This window comes from Trachypithecus francoisi, unplaced genomic scaffold (genome assembly GCF_009764315.1).
Source record: "Trachypithecus francoisi isolate TF-2019V2 unplaced genomic scaffold, Tfra_2.0 Contig01558, whole genome shotgun sequence".
Lineage (NCBI taxonomy): Eukaryota > Metazoa > Chordata > Mammalia > Primates > Cercopithecidae > Trachypithecus > Trachypithecus francoisi.
The window spans coordinates 3,909,505-3,930,720 of NW_022681440.1; the positions used below are offsets into that span (position 1 = coordinate 3,909,505).

Sequence of the window (21,216 nt, forward strand, 5' to 3'; positions counted from 1 at the left end):
GTTTATGGAACCTGCCAGCTCTCCACCACAGACAGAGGAGGCAGCCCTGAGCTTACAGAATGAGGGGTTTGTATGGGGGAGAGAGACCCTGGGGTTGTTTGTTGGTTAACTTTGCCATATATTACCTTGTGACATTTGTGGTAGCAGCTAGAGGAAGGAACTTAGAGGAGGGTGTAGGTAAAGTTTGTTCATGCTTCTCACAACCGCCCTCTGTGTGGTCTGGATGGTTTGTCATTAGGGTTTGCTTATTGTAGTAAGGCCTGATGAGTGAAGTCTGCCAGCTTCTCCTCAGCACTTGGATAAGGCTTAGAAATGTCAAGAGGCTTGGGGGAAGGGTGAACAGCACAGAGAGGAAGTGCAGGGCATTCACGGGAGGGGTGGGCAGTACAGAGGGGTTTGTGGGGAGTGTCGCCAGTGCCAAGAAGCTTTTTGGAGCAGTTTGTCCCTAACAGTTATGAAAAGGTAGGCAGGTGGTGTGATCATCCCTAGTCCTTACAACAGTTTCTGCCCACGTAGTGCTTTAGATTAAAAAAAAAAAAAAAATGCATATATTGGCTCTAATTAGAACCCTGAGGGGGAGCTATTATTACCCTCTACTTAGAGCCAAGAAAAGCCCTGGTTCTTATTGCAAAGTCAAGGCGGGTCTGTGGAGCTTCTAAAACTTGAGGTCCTGGCCTGTACAGATATACACAGGCACGAACCCTAATTTCATTATTTTTTCTTTCTTAAAATATCACATTAACTTTGAATGAGCATCGTGTATGTTACAAAGTGATAAGGCCGCCATCACAGAAGAAAATTATACCTTTAACTCAGTTATTTCAATCTGTGTGTTCTGATTAGGATTATTTTAGTTTATATGATTGCCGTTAATTTATCATTGTAAATATTTTGAAAATCTCACCTAAAATACATGTTATTTAAAGAGTTCTATGAAATGTTTTATGATTTGTGGTCTTATGTCTAAACATTTTCTAAATTTTAAAATAGATCTTAATTAGAATACTAAGATAAATGGAAGAAAATAGGAAATAAATTACCTTTCAAAAGGCAGTTGCTTGAATTAAAACACATATCATAAGCTTCGCTCATCTGTGTGACAAGTTTCTATCTTGAAATGTATGTATAAATAGCACACATTTAACTAATTAAAAGGCGATAACTCAATAAATAAATTTAACAAAAGGTCTTTTTCATTAAGGAAAAGGTGATTAACTATAGAACTCTCAGCACTCTACAAATAATTTTGATATACCATTTGGTAATGGTTCATTATTTATGAACCATTACCAATAATAGAAAAAAATTTCCTTTAATAGTTTTATGCACAAACTGTTTCTGGAATATAATTTAGTGATGAGAGAAATTACTAATTAGGAGACTCTGGTGTTTTGTTTTGCATGTCCAGATCTCTGCAGATTATTTTTATGTTGATTAAACTGGAAGTAGTTGAATAATATTTTTTTTAAAAAGCAAGAGGAGAAAAGATACGACGTATCCATAGTATCTTCATGATGCATTTACAATTAATTCATCCTTTAGGAATCAGGGCTCCTGCTGAGGTGTCCCATGTGAAACTGAGACCAGGTCTCTAATTCTTCCTCTTCCCAGGGTCCTGAGCAATCACATCCAACGTCGAAATATTACTATGCTAAGTGTAGTAGTCCCCCCGACCCCCGATCCGTGGTTTCCCTTTCTGCAATTTCAGTTGCCTGTGCTCAAGCATAGTCTGAAAATATTAAATGAAAAGTTCCAGAAATAAACAACACATTTAAATGTTTGCACTGTTCCAAATAGCCTGAAGAAATCTGCCATCCTCCCTGGGCTATGTCTCACCCAGGGCATGAATCCCACCTTCGTCCAGCATATCCATTGCCCTGTATAATGTGATTGTACCAGAACGACAGGATACATAGGATTCTGTGCTGTCTACAGCATCAGGCATCACTGGGGCTCTTGTAATGTATCCCTGAGGACAAGGGGGTACTACTGTATATTTAAAGCCAAGATAAATATGAGTTTTCTTTTCTTATTGCATAACATTTCACCGTATTTCTGTAATACTATTTTGAAATGGTGAGGTTCTTCTTTGTAGTAGAGTTAGGAAGTCTTGCATTGTATGATGAAATCCATGATGCACCTACCCTAAATTAAGGTGTGTGGGAGATGCAGGGGCCGAAGGAGTGTGCAGGCTGAGTGGAGAGAACTGCAAAGAGAAAGATGCACAATTCTCATGGTTATTCAATGTTGCTCTCCCTCTGTGTTTGCAACCGGTATTGAATTTGGCCAGAGCTCAATAAGATAGCTTTTTCCTTTCACTGGCTTGTTTATACAGGGATAGAAACTATCCTATTGCAGTTGGAATCATTTTATTAAAGCAAACCTTTGCTGGTACTTTTCTCTCCAGCCCAATGCCCAGCAAATGAAGTCCGGACTGGATCATCGGGAGTCATTCTCAGTCCAGGGTATCCTGGTAATTATTTTAACTCCCAGACTTGCTCTTGGAGTATTAAAGTGGAACCCAACTACAACATTACCATCTTTGTGGACACATTTCAAAGTGAAAAGCAATTTGATGCGCTGGAAGTGTTTGATGGTAAGTTTCTTTAATCTTTGTATACCGGTGACCTCGGTATCATTCATAAAAACACTATTACAATATTTTGGTAACATAAAGACTTTAATACACTCTTGAGTTAACTTATGTTTTCCCAAAACAAACAAGAAATACACTCGTTTGGGGTTGTACATTCTCAAGAGATCAAGTGGTCTGTAAAACATTACCATATGATTATTGTACTGTATTAGTCCATTTTCATGCTGCTGATAAAGACATACCCAAGCCTAGGAAGAAAAAGAGATTTAATGGACTCACAGTTCCACATGGCTGGAGAGACCTCACAATCATGGTAGAAGGCAAGGAGGAACAAGTCACATTTTACATGGATGGTGGCAGGCATGAGAGAGAGAGCAAGAGCAGACGTGTGCACGTGAGAGAGAGCTTGTACAGGGAAAAATCCCGTTTCTAAAACCATCTGATTTTGTGGGACTTACTATCAGGACAACAGCATGGGAAAGACCCACCCCCATGATTCAGTTACCTCCCACCAGGTTTTTCCCACGATATGAGGGAATTGTGGGAGATACAATCCAAGAAGAGATTTGGGAGGGGACACAGCCAAACCATATGATTGTTAACATTGTCACTTTTCAAACAGTTAGAATGCTTAGCAAGACACCCTGAAAATGTACCGAATTTTCTTTAACCATTATTTAATTTTTTTTTTTTTTTTTTTTGAGTTGGAGTCTCACTCTGTCGCCCAGGCTGGAGCGCAGTGGCGCGATCTCAGCTCACTGCAAACTCCGCTTCCCGGGTTCCCACCATTCTCCTGCCTCAGCCTCCCGAGTAGCTGGGACTACAGGCGCCCGCCACCTCGCCCGCTAGTTTTTTGTATTTTTAATAGAGATGGGGTTTCACCATGTTTGCCAGGATGGTCTCGATCTCCTGACCTCGTGATCCGCCCGCCTGGGCCTCCCAAAGTGCTGAGATTACAGGCGTGAGCCACCGCGCCTGGCCCATTATTTAATTTTTTCACACGGTGATTTAGAGAAGATGATCTGAATAGCTCTTTCTCTCTCTCCTATACATAATATCAATTCATAAGATATTTTAGTAAACTTAGGCCTAGAGGTATTTTAATCATTATTTTACTAGAAATAAGTAAAAATAATGGCTCAAAGAGATTTCTAGATGATAAACGCTACAGGAGTTTTTAAAGTGTGATTCTTCAAAATGGTGAAATATGGTTAACTGAACACATTCAATATGTTTTCAACAATAGTCTTATGATTTTATGCAATTTGAATGAAAATTTTAACAGTGATATGATTAAAAGTAATATGTGGTTGAATTGTCAATTTGAAATGGAAGGAATGTTAATATTTCTCTTTGTGTAAAACCATCACAGCCCAGAAAATTAGACCAGATACAATTATGGCTGTACATAATAACAGGGTTTTCATGTATTTTGACAGATTTGTCATTGAGTTCAGATAAATAACAGTCAATTCAGTGAGAAAAATAAATTATTCTAATTGATTTGATGTGTGTTTGTATTCACTTTACTGAGTTAATGAATCAAATTGCTTGTAGGGATACACATCACTGAATCAATTAATGCATTTTCAAAAATGAATTAATAACTTGGAAATTAAACTCACATTTTTATATATAGAAACAGAGAACTGGAGAGCAGTATTTTCATTTTCAGAGCATGGCTTTTTTAGTATGTATAGTAAAACAAACATGCATTATTTACAACTTTTCCTTTAGTCTGTAGAGTAGAGAGAAGGAACTCACTAGGCAAGTATAAAAATGGGGTTTCTCTTGTTGAGGAGGAAGGGAGGTAAACTCTATTTGAGGCCTATTAGGTATTATGCAAAAATTAAAATGTAGAGTATCCAGCCTCACAGGCTGTATGTCTGTGTTTGTGTTTGTGTATATATAGACATATATACTGCTACAAAGGACATAAAAATATATTTAAATAATTATTTTTAACTTATGCATGTTCTTTCGTTTCACAGTAGGTGAACTGAAATATAGCTGGCTGTGCTTTTAAGTCTCTTACTTTCAGGAGCAAAATATTTATCAATAATTTGTGCACTCATGGCTTGCAATTTGATCTCCTACAAATTTGGACAGATCATAGCCATTATAAACAACAGGCAAAATAGACATTAGAGACAATAGCATAATACTTGCTGTCAAAATTATCAGAGATCAATGACTAGGATTGTTCTGGTCTTAAAGTTTTTTCTGCAAAGTGAAAGGTCGGAGTTTTATATGATTTTTTTTAAGTGATGACATTTTTGTTGCAGTAAATGTCATGCTCGTATCTCTCTGTCTTTTTTGTCTTTTTTTTTTTTTTTTTTGTAAGACAGGCTCTTTTATAGTTCATAGGTTGACCAAAAAACATGTTGTTGAATATATTGATTTTAAACTTTATTGTCTCAAGAGTATATTACTCTCTGTGGCTTAAGTAGTGGATATCCCATAATGCTTTTTAAAACACAGTGTTTTAATCATAATGAAACTCGATTGAGAAGGCTGTCAAAATTAAAATTACAGTGTACACTGGTAGAATACGTAGTTTCCATTTTGGAAACAGAAATGGATGCCTTCCTTTACTGCTGTGCTGGTTTTCTGCACATGCCAATTTGAATGTGTGCTTTTAAAGACTAGTCTTTCTAGAAGATTAGTTACATTTTAGACAAAGAGAACAGATAGAACATTATGAGGGTTCAGATGCTGGATTAAGAATACCTATAATTGGCCAGGCTTGGTGGCTCACACCTGTAATCCCAGCACTTTAGAAGGCCAAGGTGACTGGATCACTGAGGTCAGGAGTTCAAAACCAGCCTGGCCAACATGGCGAAACCATGTCTAACTGCTAAAAAATACAAAAATTCGCTGGGCATGGTGGTGGGCATCTGTAATCCCAGCTACCCAGGAGGCTGAGGCAGGAGAATCATTTGAACCTGGGCGGCAAAAGTTGTAAAGAGCCGAGATTGAACCATTGCACTCTAGCCTGGGAGACAGAGCAAGACTCTGTCTCAAAAAAGAAAAAAAAAAAAAAACCTAAAACTTTACTCTTGAGTTCTGTCATTAAAAATGACATTTCAAAACATCACAAATTCAGGTTAATTAATTTCCCAGTGGCATTTTATCTCAGAATATACATTCTCCTTTTAAACACCAAATAAGCAAACCAACATACCAAACACACTCTGTCTTTGATTATGAAATACAAGCCACTCTTTTGCAGGGCATCTCCCAGGAAATTTAGCCATGACATTTTTCACAGTGAGAACGATTAATATCATTTCTTCTCCTCCTCCTTCACTCTGACCAAAGTCAGCGTTGCCCAGTTATTTAATATGCTAGTTTTGGATTGTGGTTTTTTTGTTCGTTTGTTTGTTTCATAGTTCTTTCCTAGGGCTGCCATGACAAAGTGCCATAAATTGAGTGGCTTCAACAGAATCTTTTCTTTTTTTTTTTTTTTTTTTTGAGACAGAATTTCATTCTCGTTGCCCAGGCTCGAGTGCAAAGGCACAACCTCGGCTCACTGCAGCCTGCACCTCCCAGGTTCAAAGAATTTTCCTGCCTCAGCCTCCTGAGTAGCCGGGATTACAGGACCCTGCCACTGCGCCCAGCTAATTTTTTGTATTTTTAGTAGGGATGGGGTTTCACCATATTGGCTAGGCTGGTCTCGAACTTCTGACCTCAGGTGATCCACTCGCCTCTACCTCGCGAAGTGCTGGGATTTCACGTGTAAGCCACTGCGCCCAGCCTCAACAGAAATTTCTGTTCACACAGTTCTGGATGCTGAACCTTGAAGCTCAAGGGGTTGGCAGGGCAGGACTCTCCTCCGAGCCTCCCTCCCAGGCTTGCAGATGTGGCCCTCACTCAGGGTGTGACTGTCTTAATCTCCTTTTCTTAGAAAGACACCAGTTATACTGGATTAGGACCCACCCATACTGCCTCATTTAACCTTAGTTATGTCTTCAGGACCCTCCCTCTCTCTCTTTCAAGTCACATTTCCAAGTCCTGAGGGTTAGGACTTGAATGTGTAAATTTGAGGGGGACCCAGTCTAGTCCATAACAGTCTTACTTGAAACAAATCATGAGAACTGCTCCGATTGGGAGTTCCACAGGGAGTGGAGTGTGGTTTCTCAGCATCTTTGCACAAATCAAATTTTATGTATAACAACAAAGTCAGGTGTCACTTCATAGCATTTGTATTATGAACAACAACAAGAGCCGCCTTCTCTCAGTCCATAATGTGTTCCCTAGGAGTGAACTGTGAAATGCAAAACGCCATGAACGCTTTTGCCAGGGTGAGATCGTGTTGGGCTTGTTGACAGAGTAGCGCCGTTGGCAGCCCCAGTGCCATGAAGCAGTTTCTCCTGATAAATGGCTTTGGGTTATGGTGACGAGGGCGATGCCGGGTGACTCTCCACTGTGCTTTCTTTTCTTACCTATACATTCAGTATTAACTGTGTTGTCTCAGTGTTTTGAAAATAATTTCAAATACCATAGACAGACAGGTGAAAAATGAAAAAACTAGATATGAATTTCAGGGCTGTGTCAAGTTTACTTTAGGCCCTTGTCTTATAAAGAAGCAATGTGTACAGGTAGATTTAGAAGTTTCACCCACATCCAATTCCACTTGTGCCTCTCCTAGAGGAAGTTACATTCTAAAGCTGGAGTTGTATGGGTCATGGTTATGCATGTTTTATAACTATTTCTCTATCTATCATCTACACATACACATTTTATATGTTGCATTTTTTATTTTTTATATAATTGTTATCCTATTATATTTATCTCTAAATATATATTTTTAGTAATAATCTGTTATATTAAGAATTACTTATGTGGATCTGTGTATAGCTAGTTTGTTAATTTTAATGCTGTGTGAATCTAATTCTTTTTCATGGACTCTTCAATTCTTTTTTAAAACTCCAAATTACTAGTTTGATCTAAAATTTACCATGAGAAATCCTGCTGGAATACACATGTTCACTATATAAATAATACTTGCACACATGTGCTAGCGTTCATAGAAATATAATTGAACCTTCAGTTTTACTGGATATTAACCAATAGCCCTCCAAAGTGATTCTACTACTTTATACTTCCACTAGTATTACATGAAAGTTTCTATTTTCCGGTATAAGTGCGATACTGTAAATACTAACCACAATACATATTACTTTCATTTTTTTCAGTTACTGCTGTTTTATAGACAAAGCTCATTTAAATATGATGCCAATAATAGCATATGCACCTGAAATTATTTTTGTAGATTATTGTCTTATTTTTATCAGAAAATATATCTGTCACTATAGTCATTTGGAATTTGTTGTCCCCTTTTGGAATAATAATATCTGATTGAACACGTAGACTCTACTGTAATCAAAAGCTAAACCTAGTATGCATTTTGTAGGTGCTCACTCATCTCAGAATGTTTTTGTTTTTCTGTTTTACTTAGGTTCTTCTGGGCAAAGTCCTCTCCTAGTAGTCTTAAGTGGGAATCATACTGAACAATCAAATTTTACAAGCAGGAGTAATCAGTTATATCTCCGCTGGTCCACTGACCATGCCACCAGTAAGAAAGGATTCAAGATTCGCTATGCAGGTAAGTAAATGAGGTTTAGATTTTATATGAAAGTATTTTAAAACAGGTGATTTTCATTGAATAAAACAATTTAAGTAGAAATTTACAATATGGCCAGGCACGGTGGCTCACGCCTGTAATTCCAGCACTTTGGGAGGCTGAGGTGGGTGGATCACGAGGTCAGGAGATCGAGACCAGCCTGGCTAACACGTTGAAACCCCATCTCTACTAAATATACAAAAAATTAGCCAGGTGTGGTGGCAGGCACCTGTAGTCCCAGCTACTTGGGAGGCTGAGGCAGGAGAATGGTGTGAACCCAGGGGGCGAAGCTTGCAGTGAGCCAAGATCCCGCCACTGCACTCCAGCCTGGGGGACAGAGTGAGACTCCATCTCACAAAAAAAAAAAAGAAATTTACAATATAATCCTAATTCTTAAAGATTAATAGTTAACTACAATAGAAATATATGATGGGGAATTATTCTGAATGATTCCTCTAAACTACATTAGGAAATTTGTTGCTTATTATTTAGAATTTTATTGTTAAAATTACAAATTGTTGAAATTCATATCATAGAAAGCAAAGACATTTTCCAAAAGATAAACTAATATAATCAAAATTAATTTTAAATATGTTTAAATGGTAAGGAAACAAACAGGAAAAGGTAATTGTATTTCTATTAATTGCATAAGTGATGATAATCTCTTTCTATTAATAGTTATGTCTTTCTATCTGCAGGTCTCTTTATGTATGATTCACACCACATATATGTACATACATATATTTGTACAAATAAGCACATACATAATAAGTATATGTTTAATACATATATTTCCTTATCAAAATATAAATTATTTTGTCCTTTCTCTATATACTTTAATCATTCTCTGCCAGCAGTGATTTATATTAACTAAATCAATTAATAACAAATTGATCAAATCAGTCAATATATTTATTAGACGTTAAATCCTGTATACAATCATCAATGTGATCTGACCACACCAGTCTTTAAACTTTCCTACAGAAGCAGTTGGCAGCCTCTTCATTCCTGAGCGCATTTCAATTACTAAGCAGAAAATCTAAACTTTTCTCAAAACCTCACTCAACAATACACTTGACAACTTTCAAGTTATGTTTTCCTGTGAAAGATGCTCACTGTGTATGGGAAGTGGACAGCGTGTGCTGACGGAGGATCGTTTATTCCTGTGTTGGTGTTTTACGTCTTTAGGGACTAGGAGCATCCAAAGGGAAAAACAGGAAACAGTCTTAAAACAGCAGCTTTAAAAAGAAGGTTTCAGCTCACTGTAGTTGGTAATCCCAGCACTTTAAAAATGGTAAAAAGCATCAAGATTTTGAAAGGCCCTTGATGTGAGGATAACAGGCATGAAATTCAGACATTCTTCCTCTGGAAGATCTAATAAAATATACTCAGAGCTTTGCTACAAAGACATTGATGCAATGATGGGATTTGCATTCCGCAAATTCCTTATTCCAAAAAATAGATAGTCAGACTCCTAAAAGTGTTTGAATTTTTCCAGTGTGCAAACATGGTCAGGACAGAGAAAATCATGATCAACATAATTTCTTGTTTTACCTGCAGAGAAATTCTTAGTAGCCTGGTGATATGATTATACCTTCAATTGTGAGAACAGTGATCTCTGTGTCTTTCAAAAGTTATTTTCATCTGTTGTCATACCACAAGAAAAGCCTCATTGTTAAACTATTTTGGGAGAAGAAGACTACACAATTTTATGTTGTTTAAGTGGAGAGAGAGAGAGAGTGAGAGAGAGACAGAGAGACAGATAGACAAACAGATATGTGTCGTATGTGAATATAACAAATTTCTTATTTATCTATCTCACAGCTTTTTACTTAGAATTGGTGACTCAGTGATCTCTGCTAGGTCAGCACAAGTAATTTTTGAGCATTGATTAAATGAACGTGTCCCTAAAATATTAAGATGTGGGCAAGGGAACTCCAGCCCATAATATGGTCACATGACCACTCATTGCATCCCCAACATGTATCTGCCATATGCACTTAAACTGTTGATCGTTCAGGCATGAAAGCAATATAATGGATCACTATAATTGAAATCTGAGTTTAAAAAGACAAAGAAATGCCTGTCGAACTGTGGTTCTGGACAATTCCATAAACTGTGCTAAGGGCAGGCTGAATTAACAATGCCCTTTCAGTGCTGCCAGAAGCAAACGAAAGCTTCTGTATTGGTCAGGTTGAAAATACAGACTGGTTTGGCATTCACCCCGAAATTCCAGAATATCCACCTCTCCCAGTCTTCTCTCACCCTGGGTACCCATTTGACTTTTCATTCTATATCCTGGCTTTTCCAAGGCTGCCCCAGCAGAGTGGAAGGACCGGGCCCTGGCTCCTCTGAATTCCTCTTCCCACAGCCAGGAGTTGGGCCGGCAGGGCCCGTGCTCCAGTCTCTTTGTATTCTGTGCTATGATTTCCCCTGCGGGGCACTTTGTGTCTTATTCTAAGTCAGTTAGGAAAGAAGAGGTATTTTGAGAGCCTGGCAATAGAAGAAATACAGTAAAAGAAAATGGAACCTTATTGGAATCTGTAGAGTTAGATGCTCATCCTGCAAATTATCTCTTAACAGATGGAGCTGTGTCATAAAGCACAGGTGACACCCAACGAACCTCATGATCTCACTTCCTGCAGACTTTATTTAACTTATCTATGATTTTGGAGAGGAATCTACAGTCTGATTGTTCTTTCTAATTTATTAACTTTTTTTTTTTTTTTTTTTGGCTAGCACAGTGATTCCAAGGCACTGGTAATTCAGGGTGCCTGATTGTACTCACACTTTGTCTAAACTAAGTATTTTGGTTCATTCAAAACTTAGAAAAATTTGGTCTAGAAACAACTGGAAGTAGAAAATGGTAGGGCCAATGGAGTGAATTAAGAGATTCTTATGATAGTGGATTTTCACTGAAGAAAAATCAGCCCATTGTAAAAATGAAATCGTACCTCAGAGCCTCACCCAACTGAGAATATTCTCTGAGGACACTTCTCTTAGGAACACAGTTGACAACTGAGGCCAGACACGTAGATGTTGCTTCTGCACACCACTATGATAGAAAACCTTCAGAAAGTTTCTTCTGAATATATTTCCAAGGAAAGGAGCAACGTCAGGCAGTCAGACCTGCATGTGTGTGCTTTTACATGGAAGTCCCAGAGGGAAGTGGAAGATCTAAAATCCCCTTCTTTAAAAAGAAACCAAAGTTCCCAGTTTTTAATGACTTTCTCTGTTGTATTGTTTAAATTCATCTGAAGTGAGTTCCTAGGATTTTGTGCAGTAGTGACCTCACCTTGTGCAGTAGTGACCTCGCCTTGTGCGAATGAAGCAGGTTTGTCTATTTGTGTAAATAAGATGCAGAGACTTTTAACCATAGAAATGTGACATTCTGGGTGAGTGGGACTATTATTTTCACAAACGCCCGCCTCTAGTTCTAAAAAGTCTCCTTACAAAGGGGGATGATTAAAACTATTGTGAGATTGTTATTGACTCAAGAGAATGCATTTTCTTCAAAGATTTCATCCAAATCCCATATATTAAAAAAGAAGGTTAAAATCTACATCATTGTACAGTCCAGAAGTTTCACTCAACAGCAAAAAGGAAAGAAGTTAATGGTCTTGATTAAGAACATGTTATATATTTCTACTTTCTCTGTTTTAACAATACTTAAAAAAACATGGAGAAGATTTTTGTTTCAAAGATGATGCCTTGTGCAGCCTCCTATCACTTCTATCCTAGTGACAGATGTGCTTACTTAAGTAAGTAACCTGCTTTAGAGAGGTTAGTGAGGTCTTTCCAAATGATCCTTCTAGACCAAGCGTGTCCAACCTGCAGCCCATGGGCTGCATACGGCCTGGGATGACTTTGAATGCAGCCCAACACAAATTTGTAAGCTTTCTTAAAACGTAATAAGATTTTTCTGCAGTTTCTTTTATAGCTCCTCAGCTATCATTAGTGTTAGTGTATTTTATGTGTGGCCCAGGGAAGCCGGAAGATTGGATACTCCTGATGTTTCTCACAGTAATCAGGATCCTAGCTTCACGCTGACTCACCGCTGCAGGTGATCTCAACTTCAGCGTAGCAGACTTGCCTCTTGACTCTCGAGTTTTGGAATGCTCTTTAGAACAAACTTACCTACTGGTGCTCATTTCCTACTGTCTGGAAATCAGAAGGCATTCGTTTATAGACTCTCACCAAGGCAATGGCACTGGCCATTTGTTTGCTTGTTCACTTATTTGTGTGTGTGTCTGTCTGCCCACAGCACCTTACTGCAGTCTGACCCACCCCCTGAAGAACGGGGGTATTCTAAACAGGACTGCTGGAGCAGTCGGAAGCAAAGTGCATTATTTTTGCAAGCCTGGATACCGAATGATTGGCCACAGCAACGCAACCTGTAGACGAAACCCACTTGGCATGTACCAGTGGGACTCCCTCACACCACTCTGCCAGGGTAAGAAATGCATTTTCATCTCCAGCCTTGTTTCCTGTGTATTACTTTCAATTTAATCACTCTCTGAAAATAAGTGAAATGCTAACTAAGGATAAAAGGTAAGGAAAAATTGAGTGTTGTCTTGTAACAATACGAATTAAGCCTTCCACTGGCCATGGAAACTTTCCTGACATGTAGTTGGATAGCCTGAATTTGGAGAAGGGTTGGACATTCACTAGATCCAGGGTCAAGTTATTCTAACACTTACTTGTACTTCCTCTTGAAGTAAAACAATGTGTCATCCGCTTTGTTAAATTAGTACAGCAGTAAAGAATCAAAATAATTTTTCTTTACTGCTGTACTAATTTAAAAACATTAATTTCTGAAAAACTCATTTTCCTTATTTTAGTTTAAAAACTCATTCTTTGAGCCATAAGCTCTGTATTTGATTTTGTTTTGTTATTTAAATCTAGGGCTTGTTAAAGTTGATTTCAATATTTCATGCCTTTTTTTTGCATTTTATCTATCATGTGCATAAAAACCAGGTTTTCAAATAAGGCATTTTAATTTTAATTGAAGGCTTTGAAGTCATGAAATTTTCATAGTTTTGTCGTATCAAGGTTTATATTCATAATGAATTATATTAGTCTTTGAAAGCTAATTATGATATATGAGTGGAAGCTCATATTGACTCTCTTTTGTCTCGTTTTCATTAGATATTAGATTTTCTGGTATTGCTTGTGAGACAGTAATAGATCCTTATCACACTTACTGTAGGTTCCTTTGACTATAAGAAGTTGATCAGACACTTAGCCTGTATTATTTATGTTTTACCTCGAAAAATTCTTATTTAATGTAAAATAAACATAGAGATAGATTCAAGCAGCTTACTTCATTAGCAATGATTAGAATGATGATTTTTTTTCTTTACAAGAATACTTTTTCTTTTCGAAGAAGATATGTTTCTCATTTGCTTTAAATGTTCTGTGACTCCGTTTATAGAACAGAGTCGTAGACTCTATTGCTGAAGAGATCTAACTTCAGCTTAGAGAACATGCCATGGTCCCTGCCCCACTGGCACTGGAAACAGAATGCTCATGACAGAGTCACAACCCCCACGGCAGGCTGGACACAGGAAAGGGAGTTGGTGGAATGGGCAGAAACTCCTGAAATCATTTCCTGTCCTCTAGAGGTGGAGTCAAAATAGAGGCTAAGGAGAATGTGCTCTCCAGGCCTAAGCACAAAGGGGTACGGAGAGGGACCTTCATGTCCCAAAGGGACTCGGGTGACACCAGGCACATGCCAGTCCGTCTTTCTGATTGTTGAGCAAGGAGTTCTGGAAATGGTTTACGAGGTGGAGACACGGCTTGCTCTTTCAGTGAATGGTTGAGAAGCATTAAAGGTTGTCAAATATATAGCTTTGGGATAAGTCTTGACTTCTTTCTTCTCCCATGGCCTCCCCCAGCAGAACTATTTAATGCTAAGTTAAATGATTCAGAAATACCAGTAGTGCACACTGTAAATGAGGCTCTTCTGACATATTTGCAGCTGTGGCCAAGGAATTTGTGGGAACATGATCAGGGTATCTCTTCTTTGAGTGGAACATGGCAGAGAGGCAATGGCTTTGTGTGTGGGGGATGCTAGAATGCGCACCATGTTTTAGAAGAAGAGTTAGAGTATCTTCCTTCAGATTTGGTCTTGGCAATAAATAACTTACATGACTTTGTTCTCAAATTATAAAATATTTAAGAAGTATCATTTTTCTAAAACAGACTTTCAACTTTCTACACTTCCTATTAACCTTTCTGTTAACCCAGGAGTCAATATGGTTTTGTTTTTCTCTTCATACATGTTGACCTTTTCACTTGGAGGGATCTTAAAAGCAATCTAGTTGAACTACTTATTTTTGTGTATTTGAAACTGAAACACATGAAAGTGAAAGGACTTCATAATCATAAAAATGTTGGTCTAGAATTCACTCTTTCTGTGAGCCTGACCAGTGTTAAAGTGGAATTGTTTCTTGCCAGAAGAAATTATACTTAAAATAGAATCTTGCAAATACCAATTCTGAAAGAATCTATATTTTAAGCACTTAAATTCATTTCCTGTGCAAGAGTTCTTTTAGTCACCTTGTAGATATTTACAATTTGTGTAAAATAGCATTTTAATTATAATATAAAACTATTTTCATTATATATAGACTGTAATGCTTTAAACAAAAAAAATTAGCATAAAGTAGGATTTTTTGAATCTTAAAGTTGTGTGGTAAAATTAAAGAAGCATTTTTATCATTTTTAAAACAAAATTAAACGTTTAAAATAAAGAGTAAATATAATGATTCTCTGGATAAAGGCCACTGAGAAGGAATTATAAAATTTTAAACAGCATAAGGTTGTACAACATACATTGGCAATTTATAACCCGACAGTCTTTTGCTTATGCTTAAAGAATTATTACAGTTGATTTCACTAAATTTAATGTAAAATATAAATGTGTGATTTTTTTGCAGTGTGCAACAAAGAGAGATTTTATTTGGTTTAGCCTACATTTTCCTTCTGTTACTTTTAGAATGTGGATTTGTTTGTTTGTTTGTTTGTTTGTTTTTGAGATGGAGTTTCGCTCTTGTTGCCCAGGTTGGAGTGCAATGGCGTGATCTCGGCTCACTGCAACCTCTGCCACCTGGGTTCAAGCAATTCTCCTGCCTCAGCCTCTCAAGTAGCTGGGATTACAGGCACCTGCCACCACACCTGGCTAATTTTTTGTATTTAGTAGAAATGGGGTTTCACCATTTTGCTCAAACTGGTCTTGAATTCATGACCTCAGTTGATCCACCTGCCTCAGTCTCCCAATATGCTGGGATGACAGGTGTGCACCACTGTGCCCAGCCTGAGAATGTAGATCTTTTACATACTGTATGTACTTCCCTAAGTTGTAGAAACACTTTGGCCTCATATGACAGTTAGAAAGAGACTTCGTGGGTTTTCAGCTGCTTTTCTTCGGCAAATTTCATATGGTGTGTTGTGGATTATACTAGAAACCTTCTCCCATCCACTCACAGATATGTTGAGCAGTTGTGTGTGCTGACCCATGGGGAAATAACAACAACAACAACAAGATTTGTTTTCTTCCAAGGGATTCACAGTCTAATAATGAAAAATAGAATTCTGGGCTGGGTGTAGTGGCTGACACCTCTAATCCCAGCAACTGTGGGAGGCCAAGGTGGGTGGGTGGATTGCTTGAACACAGGAGTTGAGGCCAGCCTGGGCAAAATGGTGAAACCCTGTCTCTACAAGAAGTACAAACATTAGCCAGATGTGGTGTGCACCTGTAGTCCCAGCTACTTGGGAGGCTGAGGTGGAGGGATGACTTGAGCCCAGGCAGGAGGTAGAGGCTGCAGTGAACTGACATCATGCCACTGCACTCCAGCCTGGGAGACAGAATGAGACCAAAGACAAACAAACACAAATTGTAAATGATGGTAACTGTCACTGTGGATGGACAGCATGACCTGGAATATAGAGTTGCACGTTTGGCTGCGTGTAACAGATTAAGCAACATCCTTAGTGATCTGCAGATAGGACCCTTTGATGACTGCCTCAAAAATATATGTAATCAGAAAAATTTTTTTAAATCATAGATTCAAAAAGTTATTTTGAGGCTGAAACACTTTAAAAAGAAGAAGACACTCTGATTATCATCAATGTATTGCTCTTTTCCTCCGGTGTTAAAAATGAAATATTAAGGGAACCCTATTTTCTCCTTGGTTCTCGGAATCTTAATTAGTAATTTTAATTTACAAGCAGAGATATATGACACTTAGAGAATTTTATTTTCAGTTCTAAGATAATTGAAGACATGTTCTGTCTTTTTTAAAAAAAACTAGCATTTTTGTTTAAAGAGAGTTAATATATATGGAAGAATCGTCACCATTTATGTGATCCTGAATTGCTGACAATTCATAATTGTGAAATAAAAATGAATAAAATAAAATAAAAATGAAATGTGAAATAAAAGACTAGGTGAGCTCTTTCTTTAAAATGTTTAAAACTCCACATAGGAAAAACAATTTTCAAACACCCCAGCTAAATTAACACATCACCACATCATCGCCACTCAAATCAGCTCAGAAGTCTTTCATGATTTTATTTTTCCCGCAGATGTTCACATTCGATATGAAGCTGGGACATGAGAATCTCCACGTAGCACATCTGTAGGAATAAAGTTACAGGTTTTACCTCTGAAGCCTGTAGGCCTCAGGCACACTGTCCAAAATAAAAGTAGATACAAGGGCTATGTTTATGGAGAGGGTATATATTCTGTATAATTTCTTGACATATTTCCTTTTGTATTACTTCAAATACAGGCAAAGCGATGTTAATTATATGTCTGTTTTTGTAGATTAAGGTTGTTGCTGTGGGTCTGAAGCCTCATACAAGTATTAAGGAAGTTATGCCTGTTTTCTTTTCAATTCAAACTTAGTTCTGAGTTAGGCGCTGCAGGGCAGGTACCAAGGTGAATAAAAAATATTCCCAGCTCTTATGACTCTGCTAGTCCGGAGGGAGAGAGTCTTATAAACTAGTAAGGACAATTCAATATGACAGTCAGCAGGAATGGATGGTCATCCAGCCCCCAATGGATGGGGGCAGCACAGAAGGTCCAGGATAGTTTTCTCTGATGGGATATCTGAGCTGGAATGTGAAGGGGACGTGGTGGAGGACGATGGGCTGGAGAAATGGGCAGGAGCAGCCCGTGGAGAATCTCAGCTGCACGTTTATGTGGCTTTCACCTTCTGTCCTTGCTCGATGAGACTCCACTAAAGAGCAAAAGAGACAGAATCCCACCTGCATTTTAGAAGGCTTGATCTTTCAGTGGCATCATGAATGATTGGCATGAATCCTGTCTGGAATACATGAGTACTCAGTGGGTTATAGCAATGTGTATATGAGGGATACGAAGACTTCCAGGAATACAGTGAGAAACAAGTTTTGCATGAAAACAGATATTGAAAATACTTAGGAAACGGAGTTCACAGTCGCTCCTGAAAGCAGGTGAAAAGGAAGAGACAAATCTGGAATGACATATGTTGGTGGAGGGCTTGATTGCTGGGAGTATTTGGTACCACTCACTGAAATAAGGGCCACGTGAGGGAAAGAAAGCTTCACGAAATTGATTTTGACATTTGTGCTTCAGGTCCAGGGGGCAAGCTGTCCCCAGTAGTGAGTCTGAGGCTAAGAAAAGATGGAGTTTTAAAAATTACCAGTAATGAGCCAGTGGATTTTAAATTAGTTTAAGATACTGGGTGCTTCATTTGCTTTATCGTATTTGACTTTGTAAGTTTTATAAGGACCAATTCAAATGAATAAAATGTTAATTACAGAAAGACTATCTGCTGTGATGCATTTCAAACTCGGCAGCTCTACCACAAAATAAATAACCGTTTAGACTCTGACAGCATCTCACATTTGGTCAAAAGTGGTTATAAATCCTGCAATAAATCATATAGAAGGTTGTTGAGATAATTGGGAATGTAATTACAGATGCAAATGTTAAAATATTTTAAGACTTTCACGTCCAAAGTAAAGGTCATCGTAGTTATTTAATTATTTTATTTGAAAACTGTAAAAAAGGAAAAATAAGTTTTAAAAACGGCAAATATCTCTTTGGGGCATTGGGAACTTAAAATCTGTATTGATCTGTTTACTATTACAGTTATCCTTGAGTTGATATTATATTTTTTTTCTCAATGATTTGAAAAGCAGTCTGTTTATTCTTACCTAAAATAAATACAATTTATAAACTTCCTGAATGCATAAAGGACATTCATTCATCTCCTTTACAAAAATGTCTAGAATAATATATCCAAATGGTTACTAAAATGTAACGGTTGCCTTTTAATACATGAGCAAGATCAAACCTAGAATATTGAGCTCATTCTCTTTTAGGCCCCCCAACTACTGATCTTACAAACCACGTGAATGCCACTATGCCCCTCGGACCCGAGCAGAATGCCCTGCCCCTTGTAGCCATTTGGTAAACATTTTAAATTTGGAAACTCACTAAGCCATAATTTTCTAAGATACATATTTGAGAATATTTTTCCCTTTAAAAATTATTTAGAATTTGTTTTTGTTCTCTTCTATTTTAATTCACTTCTTTTTGCCAGTGATATTATAGATGCATCACATTTTTTAGAGAAAAATTACTCAGATTTGAAATCAGAGGATACTTTGTGAGGGTCATCCCCTTCAAAATTAGGCCCCAGAAGGCCAGGGAGCCCTGATCTCTCCAAGCCTGCTTTCGGCCGTGTAAAATAGAGATTTAGATATCTACATCCCAGAATTACTGAGAGTATTAAATAAATAATATAGGATAAGCCTTCAAATATGACATGCATGCGAGTTATGATTGTTAGGTCTCGAAGGGGATTTGGGAGGCACCCTCTCCAAACCCATCCCAAATTGTGGGGTTCAAAGTGGCAGAACCCAGGCCACAACCCCGACAGAGCTCTTCCCAAGACCCCTTGACGGCTTGCAATTAGCTTCTGGATTGAGCAAATAAAAGTTTCGCTACCGATCGTCTGTCCGTGAGAAGATGGGGCCGGCAAGGTGTATTTTATTGGTTTCAGCGAATCCCAGGTTGTTTTTCTCACTTTGCCTGACCTTTTAAATTATTTCTCTCTGAAAATCTGTGTTGGTTTTTATCGTCCTTGATAAAGCCAGGCAGAGCTTCTGTCCTCAGGCTTCATTTCCTGCCTTAAAGTAAGAAACTCTGCCAAGCAGCTGTTTCCATTATCAGCACACTAATCTTATTCATCTTGAGGAGAAGCCTGAATTAGAACTGAAATTTTCTGTGTTATCTCAAAGATCCAGTTAAACTGGCACGTCGGAGTGCACTGCTTTCAAGTTGCCTGGTCAAAGAGAGAGCGACTCCCAGACAGCTATTTACTTTCAAGGTCTGGTTCTCAGAGCCTTCTATCAGCTGTGGCTTTTGCTTGGAGTGGAGTTTGTCTATTGTTTGTTTATGATTTGCTAGCGTTTTGCAGCCAATAAAGAGGACAAAAAGCAATCATTCTCACAAATTACGTAATTAAGCTTCTGTTTTTCAAGTCAGAACTTTTAGATCAAGATAGCTGCCTGTATTCTGCTTATACATAGCATGGCAAAGGACGCAAACTGGTGCAAAGAGGTGGGTGGAGAGGACAGAGGATGCACATGGATATATGTCCGTGTGTATCTCTTCAGTCCTCATAGATGCTGTCGCTCACAGACAATGTTACAGAAAAAAAAAAAAAAAGCCTAATTATCTCAGGTGGGATTTAAGCTCCAGCCTTTCAGATTCCAAAATCTAAGCGATTTCCATTATACCATGCATTCACCCCTAAACATGGTGTTTACCCACAGAGAGGGCATCTCTCAGAGGAAACTCCTTTTACTTTATACAAATTTTTTTAAACAACATCATTGTCAAATGTTAGGAGGATATGTTAGGAGACCTGGTATAAATGAATTCATTGAGGTATTTTGTAAATCTTACAATCCTTCACTTGTGAACATAAAGAGCATAGGTAGTTGAGACTTTTATCTTGATTTTTTGTATGCATATCTGTTTGCTTCCATTTCGTTATCAATCTCCTCCGTTTTGTGATATTCATACAAGATTTCTAGACATGTAGATTTCATTAGAAACTTAAATAGAAATGTCTGGGATTTTAAATGTCAAATCACATACTATGATATGTGTGTGTGTGTGTATGCTTGTGTGCCTAAATATCAAATCACATGCTATGGTATGTATGTGTATGTATGCTATCATGCCTACAATCAGAGTAGGTTGTAGGCATTATGTCAGTCAGACTGTAAATTCTCAGAATGTGAATCCACACAGTCCATATAGCTCAAACTGGCCAACTCCCGTCAAGTATGTTGTGAAATGAGGTTTATCCCATTTGCCCTTGCTTAAATCTACCTCATACATTCTTACGGGATTCGAAAGGAGTGCTTGGGTACAGCACTGTGCAGTTGTACAGTCAGGCTCCCGCAATTGAGTGATGGGTTCCTCCCATCCCCAGCATTTTCTGGCTGCGTGACCCTGGACAGGGCAAGTGACTTCACTGAACTTTATTTGCAAATGGGTGTAAAGGTGCTCCCCGACCTGGTTTGAAAGATTAAAGGCAAATATTGGCATGAAACCTTTATCATACTGCCAGGTAAGAACAGGAGCCCAACAAAAAAGGAATTCTCATGCAGTCAGACATGTTTGTACCCAGGAATGTTTTTGGTGTAAACCTGTTGGTTGGCTGTCAAGCAAAATGGTGTTGAATGGCAAGTCAGCAATGTTTAGGTAACTAAGGTGGTAACACATTTCCCTTCTTGTTCATGGTAGCTGGAATCAGATATTTGATTATCTTTTCCTGTAAAGGGCCAGGTAGACCTTCAGTCTTTGGGGGTCATATGCAATCTCGGTGGCATATTCTTTGTCTGTAAATGTTTCACAATTAAGGAAACAATGTAAGAGCCATTTTTATCTTGCGAGCTATACAAAAACAGGCTGCAGGCTGGATTT

At 38.1% G+C, this 21,216-nt stretch overlaps 1 protein-coding gene across 1 annotated transcript in view; it reads left to right on the forward strand.

The window, feature by feature from the left end:
* The window catches only part of CSMD1 (CUB and Sushi multiple domains 1), a 2,074,981-nt gene that overhangs the window by 1,908,479 nt on the left and 145,286 nt on the right, over positions 1-21,216 (forward strand). Inside the window, exons 47-49 of the mRNA XM_033177634.1 lie at positions 2,408-2,596; positions 8,058-8,204; positions 12,487-12,675. Of these exons, the coding sequence (XP_033033525.1) occupies positions 2,408-2,596; positions 8,058-8,204; positions 12,487-12,675 (525 nt within the window). The remainder of the gene's footprint in view (positions 1-2,407; positions 2,597-8,057; positions 8,205-12,486; positions 12,676-21,216) is intronic.